The 12,785-nt window shown below is 37.3% G+C and overlaps 1 protein-coding gene across 4 annotated transcripts in view; it reads right to left on the bottom strand.

Annotated features, from left to right (window-relative positions):
• The window catches only part of nup35 (nucleoporin 35), a 54,409-nt gene that overhangs the window by 20,254 nt on the left and 21,370 nt on the right, over nt 1-12,785 (bottom strand). For 2 of the 4 annotated variants that reach the window (XM_028806222.2, XM_028806223.2), the window contains exons 2-6: nt 11,190-11,354; nt 3,243-3,370; nt 1,438-1,480; nt 904-1,045; nt 22-91 (exon numbers count right to left, since the gene is read on the bottom strand). In XM_028806222.2, the coding sequence (XP_028662055.1) occupies nt 22-91; nt 904-1,045; nt 1,438-1,480; nt 3,243-3,370; nt 11,190-11,354 (548 nt within the window). The remainder of the gene's footprint in view (nt 1-21; nt 92-903; nt 1,046-1,437; nt 1,481-3,242; nt 3,371-11,189; nt 11,355-12,785) is intronic. The other 2 variants (XM_028806224.2, XM_028806225.2) reach the window with 1 other exon arrangement.

Below are 12,785 nucleotides of genomic sequence, written 5' to 3'. Positions count from 1 at the left end.
ATTTCAAAAAAGTTAGCTTACCACATGTTTCAATACATTTCCATACTGTGCAAACTGCAGTAAGATGTAAGAGGCCGAGGCTGGGGGAAAACTGTGATAAATAAATGTCAAAAAGAATTTTAGAAATGGCAATAAACCCAACACTATCAAGTTGAGAAAAAAAAAAACATACATATGAAACTATTGTATTGGTCAGTATCGTAAAATTAAGAAAAATAAAAAAACACACTATTTTCGTTTAAACAAAACTGAAACAAATTTCCTTATCACATTAATAAGAATAATAATATTTAACATGGGCGGCATGGTGGCACAGTGGGTAGCGCTGCTGCCTCGCAGTTGGGTGATCTGGGGACCTGGGTTCGATTCCCGGGTCCTCCCTGCGTGGAGTTTGCATGTTCTCCCCGTGTCTGCGTGGGTTTCCTCCGGGCGCTCCGGTTTCCTCCCACATTCCAAAGACATGCAGGTTAGGTGGATTGGCGATTCTAAATTGGCCCTAGTGTGTGCTTGGTGTGTTTGTGTGTGTCCTGCGGTGGGTTGGCACCCTGCCCAGGATTGTTTCCTGCCTTGTGCCCTGTGTTGGCTGGGATTGGCTCCGGCAGACCCCCGTGACCCTGTGTTCGGATTCAGCGGGCTGGAAAATGGATGGATGGATGGATATTTAACATACATTCAGCAATCCCCATCAACCACTCACCCCAACCCAATTTTGGGTTTGAAAACTTTACATAATATAGAATTAAAATACATGTTTCAAGTGCAACATGGTATATCACATTTACCCCACTCACCTGATACTTTAAATTTATGTTTTATTACCATTCAAAGCAACAATTCAACTACTTTTGACTTAATCACAAAAAAATGTGTTCAATTTATAACAGTATATAACACTATCCTCACCCAAAAACAGTAACCCATGTATCATCAAGATGATCCTCAGAAGAAAGGGCATCTCCTTGTGTATAGAAAGGGTCCACCTGTGCAGGAGAGAGAGTGCCCTTCCTTTGCTGTCCGATGGTAGAGGGGCTGAACATTCCTGATGCTGAGAATTCAAAAGCAGAAAATGATATATACTGGATACATCATAGAGAGCTACAGAAAGACTAGGGCACAAAATAATATCCTAAACAAACAGTTCATCCTCACGTTTTACTCCTGCCCAACTTCCAAGCATTTCGTATAATCAATTACAGTACTGTGTTCTCATATAGTTAGATAAGACTGACTGCAGCAGCCACCCTTGGCATTATGATTCATTAAAATAAGCTCAGCTTCCTGTGGCACTGTCTAAGCTGACAGTACCTTTTCATTAACTATGACACCAATATTCAACAGTGCATTAAATATCACCATATTTACATTAAATTCATAAATCTTAACAAAAATAAACTACAAAATATAATTTTGAAATATTTTGCTATAAGAAATATTTACCTATTCCAGCATTACCTGGCGTCTGCATGAGAGAAAAGGAGGCCTGAAAAACAGCAAAGAAAGGCAAGTTATGGCTGCTCTTTATCCAAAGGACAAAAAACAATGGCTCAAGTGGCCCTTATTTTATTACACGTCTTGAAGCGCTACAACAGTTAAATATGCTAATGAACTATAAAATAAAAATTACACCAAAATAAGATACACACTGTTAACTATAAACGAAAAAAGTCATACACTAGACATGTATATGCTATGGGTTCATGGTGTTTTCATAACCTACACATGGGGCTTGAAATTCATTTCTGAATTGAGAGGTGCCGTTGTAGGGTCAATCCCCTCTTAAATGGGATTTCAAACTATGTGGGGAGTAAAAACCCACAGATTAAAAATCATTTTGGTATGAATATTTCAGGCATCATTATAAATGTCACAACTTATTCTCTCTGATGTTTGCAGTAGAACATAACATTTTCGAATTGCAAGCCACTCTTTAAACTTTTTATTTCTGCTACTTTAAGTTAATAACTTGAATTTTACATTTGACTTCCACTGTCAGAAAAACCACAAGGACGTTTCCAAAAGACCATAACAGAATGTATCATGAATTGTTGTACCATTTGGAAGGACATCCAACAAAGTCCTCATTTTTCTGTAGAAATGTCTATATTTTCAAAGTTAGACAGGTAGCAGCCTTAGCCATGGGCATTCTGCATCTACAGCTGATTTTCTTGAAAGATTTCTTGAGCATCTTTTATCTTTGTGTGTCTCCGATTTTACTTTTAGATTTACATTTAAATGCAATCAGCCCACCATAAACATTGTATACAAATGATGCTTACAAATTTCTAAGTGTCATAATGCAGCCACAAAATGGCAGAGGTTAGTTTGTCAAATTAAAAAAGGAACAAATGAATATGAATTCACTAAACAAGCCAAGTCAATTTCCTGAATTGTTTATATTGATTTTATTACAATTATCAGCCTGTTTCCAATTTAGTAAAGTTTTTGGCACTTTTTTTCTCTAAAGTTTAAACACAGGGCACGTGCTGTACGCTTGTGCAGCTCCACTGAACATCCGATTGACAAAATTTGCAGCTGCATGTTCTAGTCAAAAGTAGCTGCAACAGGTAGGTAGCATACTATGCATGAAAGCATAACAAAACAAAAAAAAATAAATTATTTTCTAAGTAACAAATAAGGCAGAATAACAGTAATTTAAGAAAAAAAAACCTAAAACATTCTTGCAAAAAGCAAGAGATTGCTCACCAAAATAAATGTGAGGTATCCTCCCATTAAGTATTAGAACTTGAGTGAATAACTAAATTTGTACAGGATACCTGCACCTCCACTCCAACTTTCAAACACTAAATTATCAGGCTGATATAAAGCAGGATAAGCAATCCACTGTCCTGCTTAATACACAAGCAAAATTGTCCCGGTTAAGTGCCCAAGAACCACTGAGGAATGTACTGTGCATGCATCCTTATTATTTTTTATTATTAAGTAACTCGCTTTCATTTTAGGAAATCCTCAACAATGATAATTAATGAAATAAAAAATTCTACCTGTCTTGCATAGAGACCAATTACATGACTATTAGTAATACACCAGCATATAAAGTAATCAAGCACTAGCATTTAAGATTATAAAGATAATAACGCCAACAAGAGAAATTTCCAGAAGATTAAAATAAAGACACGGCAAGAAATTAGATATGAGGATTATTTTATGAAAGGATTATGCAGTACAGAAATCCAAATACTGAAACAGAGTAACAATAAAAGCTATTGCAGGAAAAGACTTACTTGTTTTTTTGAACTTAACGGGGTCATCCCAATGCCTGGACTTGAAAGCTCTTCATATATACTTCTAACTGGAGGTGCCCCACTTTTGTCCTTTGGAGTTGGAACAACAGGTTGAGGAGGAGTAGCACCTAGATAGTTGACAATGACAAAACAAGTACATAAATACTATTTTCACATTGTTTTCAAAATCTGTTTTGTTGAAGGTGATAAGTGCTATTCTACTAACCTTGGACTCGGGTTCTTGTGCTATTTTGGTGTTGCTGGACCTTAGTGCAGCTTTTGATACAGTGGAATATGAGGTTCTATTAAAACGGCTTAAGTGTGAAGTTGGTATTCAAGGAGGTGCACTGAAATGGTTTGTGTTCTACTTAATTGGGAGATCTATGTATGTCGATTAACTTATGTGATAAATTCTCCCAGCCACCTACGCTCAAACAATTTGTACCACAAGGCTCTATTCTGGCTCCTTTAGTATTTGCCTTATAATTGTTCCCTTAAAGTTAACCTTGACATTGCTTCATGTGCATATAAGTTGATGGAGTGTATTGACGATATTAAACTCTGGGTGATGCAAAATTTCCTCCAACTAAATGAAAATAAAACTGAGGTAAATATCTTTGTCCCTGCTTTATCTGCAAATGAAACTGGCACTCATTTAGGCTCGTTGAGGGCAAAAATTTGTAATGATGTCAGGAACCTGGGTAACATCTTTGATTCGTCTCTAAGCTTTGACAAACAAATCTCTGTGGTAGTAAAGTCCAGCTTTTACTAACTGAGGAAGATTTCAAAGTTAAATATCCTTCCTTTCACATGAGGATTTGGAAACAGTGATTCACTCTTATTACATCTCGGCTTTTTTATTGTAATTCCTTATATGTGGGATCTGTCCTGTTGCGTCTTCAGTTGGTACAGAATGCAGCAGCTAGATTTTTGGCCAACACTAGTAGAAGGCTTCAAAGTTTTAATGTTTGTTTATAAGGCCTGGCATGACGTCGTCCCTAAATATATCAGCCATCTCCATCATCCCCTCTCTAGAATGAGAGTTTTGAGGTCATCTGCTCAGTTACTTCTTGCAGTTCCTAGATCACGGCTAAAGTTTAAGGGTGACAAGACTTTGGAATGATCTGCCGCTACATATCAAATTTTCCTTCAACTGAGGTTTTTAAGACTCTGTTAAAAACCCACATTTTATCCTCCACCATCTACAGTGGGGTGAGGTGGTCAGAAGGGGGAGGATAAATAAGTAGTTTTAATTAACTGTTTTATAAAATTGTTTGTTTTACAGCATTGGTGCCCAGTCAAGTCCTGGAGGGCCGCAGTGACTGCAGGTTTTCATTCTAACCATCTTAGTGACCACTTTTTACTGCCAATTAATTACTTTTGCCTTAATTTTAATTGACTTGACTCAGACCCGATTTGTTTCTTTTTTCCTTAATTAGCCTAGCCAAACAATAATGAGACACAAAATGTCCCAAAACGAGACGCTAAACTGAGTCCGTCACGCAATATTTACAAATAAAGAAAGGTGAGGGTCTCAGTAAGGTTGACTTGCTTATGTCATGAAAACATATGGATGATGTTCTAAGAAAAAAAAAAAAAAAGTCAACAGTTTTGGGAGTACCTGCTGTGGCAGACTAACTTTCAACAAGCCACAGAATTAACTAACGGGTTTAATTAACAGCAAGAATTGGCTTTTCATGAAGTAATTGGTTGGAGTTTGAAGCCCCCATTTAGCTGGTCATCTAATGGCTTGCCTTGCATCTCATTTCTGTTTTGCTAGTTTTTAATGAGGAAAAGAATCAATTCAGATGACTGAATCCTTAAAATTAGGGCTATTTAAATGATGGGAAAATAAGTCAGCTGGCAATGAAAACTGGTCACTGGTTAGGAATAGGGTTAGAATGAAAACTTGCAGTGACTGTGGCCCTCCAGGCCTGGAGTTGGACACCCCTGTAATTTATAGTAACCTTTCATGTTTCTTTGTACAGCACATTGGTACAACTTCTGTTGTTTTCAAATGTGCTTTATAAATAAATTTGACTGAGTGATTGACTAATATAAAGGCTACTTTCACCCACTTGATTTATTAAAGGAATACTCCACCCAAAACATTGTTACTTATACACCATGTAGATGGTATTGCTGGCTGAGAAAAATTTTAAATGTCATGCTTTCAAGCAGAACAGAGCTCACAAAGTTTCTTCTTTAATGGAGGTAGGCAGTGACCAACAGTGGATAACAGCAAAGTCAAAACGTGCACTAAAAGAATTACATTACTCATGTTGAATAATCTGCCATAAGTCATTCAATGGTTTACGGCAAATGCAAAAAGAGCATGCATTTACAGTAATCCCTCGCTATATCACGCTTCGACTTTTGCGGCTTCACTCTATCGCGGATTTTATATGTAAGCATATTTAAATATATATCGCGGATTTTTTGCTGGTTCGCGGATTTCTGCGGACAATGGGTCTTTTAATTTCTGGTACATGCTTCCTCAGTTGGTTTGCCCAGTTGATTTCATACAAGGGACGCTACTGGCAGATGGCTGAGAAGCTACCCAACTTACTTTTCTCTCTCGCTCTCTCACTTGCTCTGACTTTCTCTGCTCCTGACGGAGGGGGTGTGAGCAGGGGGGCCATTTGCACACCTAGACGATACAGACGCTCGTCTAAAAATGCTGAAAGATGACCTTCACGTTGGTCCCTTCTGTGCAGCTGCTTCGTGAAGCGACATGCTGCACGGTGCTTCGCATACTTAAAAAGCTCAAAGGGCACGTATTGATTTTTGATTGTTTGTTTTTATCTGTCTCTCTCTCTCTCTGACATTCTCTGCTCCTGACGGAGGAGGTGTGAGCTGCTGCCTTCCTTGCAACTGCTTTGTGCGGCGGTGCTTCGCATGCTTAAAAGCCAAACAGCCCTATTGATTTGTTTGCTTTTCTCTCTCTCTCTGACATTCTCTGCTCCTGACGCGCACTCCTTTGAAGAGGAAGATATGTTTGCATTCTTTTAATTGAGAGACGGAACTGTCATCTCTGTCTTGTCGTGGAGCACAGTTTAAACTTTTGAAAAAGAGACAAATGTTTGTTTGCAGTGTTTGAATAAAGTTCTTGTCTCTCTACAACTTCCTGTGTTTCTGTGCAAATCTGTGACCCAAGCATGACAATATAAAAATAACCATGTAAACATATGGTTTCTACTTCGCGGATTTTCATATTTCGCAGGGGGTTCTGGAACACAACCCCTGCGATCGAGGAGGGATTACTGTATTGCTAAAATGTTGTTATAAATATTACTTCTTCCAGTAAAACAAAAGTAGCCCTCAAACCTGCCTTTCTCCTATACCAGGGGTGTCCAGCTCCAGTCCTGGTGGGCTGCAGTGGCTTCAGGTTTTCATTCCAACCCTTTTCCTAATCTGAGCAGTTTTCACTGCTATATAACTCCTTTTCCCTTCATTTTAATAGCCCTGTTTTTAAGGATTCAGTCCTCTGAATTGATGTGTTTCTTCATTAAATGGCAGCCAAACACAAATGAGATGTGAAACAAGCCAACAGATGAGCAACTAAACTGGAACATCAAACTCCAGCCACTTTCACTCCAACTAGTTTCTTAATGAGAAGCCAATTCTTGCTGTTAATTAAAGCCGTTACTGAACAACGTGACTTGTTGCTGCTTTCACTCTGCCACAGCAGACTGTTCAATTTTCTGTTTTTAACCTAAGACCACCGTCAAGATGTTTTGGTGAACCTTAACCTTTCTTTATTTTCAGGTTAGCTGGACATGTGGCAGCTTGTTTTGTGTTTCATTATTGTCTGGCTGCTCATTAAAGAAAAAGAAACAATCTAAGGGGTCTGAGTCACATAAATTAAAACTAAGGCACAATAAGTGAATCAGCAACACAAACGGCTCACTAATTAAGAAGATGGTTAGAATGAAAACCTGCAGCCACTGCGGTCCACCAGGACTGGAGTTGGACACCCCTGTCTTATACCACTGGCTAATAGTTCGGTCTTCAATTCAAAAGAGCAACACCATATGAAATGGCTTCCGAGTTATGGGCTATTTTCAAGAGATTTTTTTTTTTTTTTTTACACAAACATTTTGATACTGCTTGCTGTTATTAAGTGGAACTGGAAACCCATTTCTATTAAAGCATAAACTCTCGTAGTTCTGTCCTGCATGAAAACAGATTAAAAAATGTTTCATCTATCACTACAAACCACATGTAAGCAACATTTGGTGGGGGGGTATATAAATATAAAGTATAAATTTTAGGTTGTGTGCACATTAAAAAAAATAATAAAAATCCAAAGCAGCCTGCAAGCAAAGACATTTTTATCTTTGTGTGTTTTTGCAGTAAGGGGGGAAAAAAAAAAATCAGTCCAACAAGTTCATTTTCTTATACATCAAAAAAAGGCTAGCTGATAGCAGCCAATTGTGCAGGAGATCATTTTTGCACTAAAGACAAAATAAAGCTCACAATGATGAGAAGGCAAGACACAACATATTGGCAACTTAGCTAAGTGTTGTGTTTTTGTGATGTTAAAAGGAGCAAATTATTGAAAATTTTCACCTTGAATCTTTCACTGGTATTCAACAACTGTGCCTAACATATTCATTCTCATAAAAACACCAAAAGTATTACAATTGAATGAGAAGCAAATGTAAAATGCAAAAATTAAAACAATGCAAATAGAAATCGAAATCACTTCTGAGGCACACTGTTTATAACCCAATACAATCATCAAAAACAAAAGGTTAATGAGATCCCCTAAATAAATGGCATTATTAAAATGTGTGAACAGTTTGAAGAGCCATATGTGCTACAGGCTTTTGATGCACTGAAGACAAATAACATCCCAAGGGCTGATGGGATCTTATCCTGTAGGTTAGTGGGGTGGGTAGTATTACTTAGCAACCTTTACTATGTATATTCAGGCAATAACTTTTCAGATGGAACCGATGCATAATGACTGAAAGGTTAGTAACGTGTGTGACTGAAAATGGAAACAAAATGAATCAGAGGAAATCATAAGCTAATGAAGTCTAACTTCTAAACAAAGAACATTACCGAAACTTTAATCGGAAATAAAGAAGACTTCTTTTATGAAAAAATGTAACAGCTAGAAAAGGTTTATGAGGGAAAGGTCCATTCAAACCAGTATTAGGAGTTTTTTTGAACAGCCAACTGAAGTAGGAAGAGTACTACTTGTTTTTACTCCTACTCTGTTCAATGCTTGCATGGATTGGGTGATGGACAGGGTTGTGGGGTCCAGCTGCTACCGAAAGATTCCCTAATTTTGACTCTGCCAACAATGCTGTGATCTTCACAGAGTCAATGGAGGCTCTGATGGAGCGTCTCGAGTGACTAACGGAGGAGTCTGAGTGTCTGGGCTTAGGAGTGTCCTGGATAAAAACCAAGGTCCAGGCCTTTAATGACCTCTTGGAGACAGCCATCAGCAGTGTGTCTGTGTGCAGAGAAAGTGTCAACCTCATCAGGTGGTTTAGTTACCTCGGCAGCACATCTGCCAACACGTCTGCCTTGGGGGTTGCCAACCAGGATACCAAGCTGTTTCGTTGTGTAGTGGGTGTGGCAATGTGCTGTACCAGTGTATCCTCCCTAACCTCACCGACAACTGAAGTAGTAGACAAACCCAAAGTATGATAGAATTTAGTTGGATTCTCAAAAAGCTTTGGATATTCATCTGCACTAAAGATTCATTATAATACTATAACCTGTTGATGTGATAGGCAACTTACTAAAATAGGCTTTGGAAAATTCAATTGTTTGTTTTATAAACTTAAGTTTATCCATTTTGTAAAGCATCATCTAATTGTACTTGCTTAGGGTCAGGCAGGGCTGAAGCCTCTATCAGCAGCACTGGTCATAAGGTAGGAAAAAAGCTCTTTAGAGGACAACATTAGTGATGTTCTGATTGATCAGCTGCCAATCTAAATTTATCACTTCTCATTACAAAAGACTTGATAGGCGATTGTTAAACTGGCCAATCACAAAACTTTTTTTTTTCATTAACAATTTTACAAGCTTTATGGTAATTTTGTTACAGTGCTCCTTATGTGAGGTATTATGGTGGTTAGGCTTGCATGTCTTTTTGAGGCAATTTCCTGTAAACAGAGAGCAGTAAGTGCAAACTTTGCCAGAGAAAGAGAGAGAAGACTGGAATATTAGCTTTTACATTAAAGAAAAGTGGAGTAATAAGCAGAGGAAAAGGAATCAGAGGAGTCACCCTGTGCAATTAGACAAACATCAAGAAAAGCTCATTTAAATGAATTCAGAGCTTTTGATATTGCCCTTTATTTGAAACCGACACCGCTTGTCTAAATTTGAGTTTGGACGATGAACAAGCTTGTGTCGAGTGCAGCAGCTCACATTTCAACTAGAAAAAAAAAAAGATGAAGAATTTGAAATTGCTGCTTAGTAAACAATTGGCTTGTTGGTTTAACATCAAAAATTTGCTATTTTACTTGTAAATTCATGTTAGCCTTTTACGTTCATGATAAACACCATAAGAACATTTGATAGATTTGCAACTTTTTAAAGATTTCTACTGTGCTTATTATTTGTTTGTCATACAGTACAAGTTTTGGTAAAGAAAAAAAAAAGTACCTTAAAATTAAAATGGTAATCCATATTTATAATTAAACCTCAAGTATAAGGAATGTCTAGCTGGTACACTGGGTAAACTATAAATACAGTAAATATATTTTCACAGCAAAAAAATCTGTAGTGCAATTAATGATTAAAACCTATAAGTGCGCGTATATTTACATTTAAGCAGTGTTTAACTGCCAATATCAATTAACCTCCTTAGAGTTATGCTTTTTACATGTTTTTTGTGAGGAAAGAAAGTATTTTTGGGCATGAACAATTACACTTATTAAATGTCATGTTTCTACTGTAAAACATACAAACAAAACACTAAAAGTACAAAGTCAGAAGTATAGAAAGTATAATAAAGATACAAATAATAATCATAATAATAATGTGAACAGCACACTTAACTGAATATACACGTCGATAGGAAAAGAAAAAGAAGGAAAGCAAGGAAAACCAATGGAGATACAGGGAGACCATGCAAACGGCACACAGATGACAAAAGGATAATGCATTCAAACTAAGGACACTGGCTGTGCAAGGCAGGGAGTCGTCAAACACAGTCCTGGAGGGTCACAGTGACTACAGGTTTTCATCTCAGCCAGTCTTCTTGTTAGTGCTTTCATTCATCAAAAATAAATTTTAGTTACAGGTCCTCAGTTACAGTCCTGGAGGTCCACAGTGGCTGTAGGTTTTCACTTCAACCAATTTCTCCATAAGAACCCATTTATTTACTACTAAAGCAATACGTTTTTAGGGCTTAATTTTAGTTATCTTGCTTGTTACAATTCGGAGCTCTTAATTGCCTATTTTAGTTTTCAGCAGCTGCATTTAAGTTAATTGTTGCCCATTTTCTTAACCAGACATTAGTTAATGACGAAATGCAGATAACTAATAAACCAGCATCACTCCAACCAGCCATTCTTCCTTTGAAACCTGTGCATATACACCAAGAAGTATCTGTGCTAAAATTGTTTAGAAATAAATGAGGCGAAATTGGTAAGACCATTACGTTTAAACCTGTTCTAGTCCACAAAACACATGGATAATGATTTCAGAAAATGAAACTCTACAGTGCAATTCAAATTTCTCTTGGATGAATGAAAGCACTAACAAGCCAAATAGTTAAATACCAGGTTTTTTACCGTGTTCTAATTAGGAAACTAGTTGGAAAGAAAACCTGCAGCCACCGTGGCCCTCCAGGACCCCTGGTGAAATGTTTTTAAGCAGATATGGAAAAACAAGAAATGATCAGCATTGCCTTGGAAACTCTTCACTGTGTTTCTACTAATAAACCTCAGATTATATTGACACAGTCAACAAAGAACCTACCAGCTATAAGCGGTGACCTCATTTCCAAACCTATCCCAGAAGCAACTGCAAATGTACGAGGCTGAGGAGAGACAGGAGCTGGCAGATCCCCCATTAAATATCCTGGCAAAAACTGGGCTCCAGTTGCAGGCTTTGGTGATGCAGGAGATCCTAATGTCATTGGTTCTTTTCCCAAAGAAAAAAGAAGAAACAAATTAAATACACTCAGATTTATATAAAATATATTTTCAAGTTTATAATGCTTGCATCAAATACTACTGCCATGACAACAGCATTTGCAATCCCAAACTTGATGTATATTTACATGTCCAGCAGATACTGTGACTTTTATATTTAAATGCAAATACTATTTGCATTTCATAGCTGTTCTGATATTTCTACAATAATCTGGAAGACCAGCTCCAGTCTGGTGTACACTTGAAATATACGTATAGCACCCAACTGATAACAATGCTGAAAACAGAATAAAGCTTTCATAATCTGCTGCATTCAGAACAAGCTTCAGATGAGAAGATGCCATGGGTTTTAGTGGGGAATTCATTGCAATATAAATGATCACTCCTATCAAATGCTGAACTTGAGTTTGTCTTCCAAGAAGCAACTGCACCTGTCAAGAGTAGTAGTTGCTCTGAAAGGGCATTTATTAAAAACTCAACCCTTCCTAGCACTAATTGTACCAACTTGTTAATTTTCAGGGTTGCAACAGCCTCTCTTAGTTGCATCAGGTGCAAAAGATGAATACTGGACAGGAAGGCAATTCATCACAGGTGTGCACTTATTACTTAAAGCTTATAAAACTCATCAACCATAATTTATATTGAAATTATATCTATTATAATAAAAAAAATCTTGGGACGAGACAAGACTTTTTCAGAGAGATACTTTCACATCCCGCAGGACGAGACTTTGTGCCAAGTGATTTAACCACACCCGGAGCTGGAAATAAAAGACAGAGTAGATGGCAAAGCAGAACGTCATAAAAAATTCAAAAACATTGGCGTGATACACATGCAGAGCAGGTTAGAGATAATGGAAGTTCGAAATTTTGAAAGTCTCAAAAAAATGATAGCAAAGATAGCATTAGCACAAACAAATGGAAATTATTACTTGGTGAAATAACGGAACAGCGAAGAGAGATCCACTATATTGTTGGGATTTAAACTAAGTTGGAGACTTGTAGATCGTCTAATTCGTGCTGCCATCAGGGAAAAGTAGTGTTTCTTCCCAATGAAGAGGCGTATCTGCGAGAATTAAAAGATTTGTTGTTTGGTGAAAGTGAAATTATAAAAGAAAAACCTGAGACTAGACAGTCTCAGAGACAATTTAAAGACCTGCGAGAGATAATTTCAAGTCCTGCGAGACAAGACTTTATGCAAAGAGATTCAGAAAAGTCCATCCCAAATCTAAAACATTTACAACCACACACACGGTTCAATCATTTCTCATTCGTGTGAATGCTATTGTCAGACATAGTTCATGTAGACAGAAAGAAACAATATTCACTCACAGGCAGTTATATGTTGCGTTGTCACAATGTAATTCCAAACATGGCATCAAAATACAATGCGATATTGACGAAAAGATAATTCCAAAAAC

The sequence above is a fragment of the Erpetoichthys calabaricus genome, chromosome 8 (assembly GCF_900747795.2).
Source record: "Erpetoichthys calabaricus chromosome 8, fErpCal1.3, whole genome shotgun sequence".
In the NCBI taxonomy this organism is placed as follows: Eukaryota; Metazoa; Chordata; class Cladistia; order Polypteriformes; family Polypteridae; genus Erpetoichthys; species Erpetoichthys calabaricus.
Note: the sequence above shows the minus strand (reverse complement) of the source record. Positions and strands in the feature narration are given on the sequence as shown.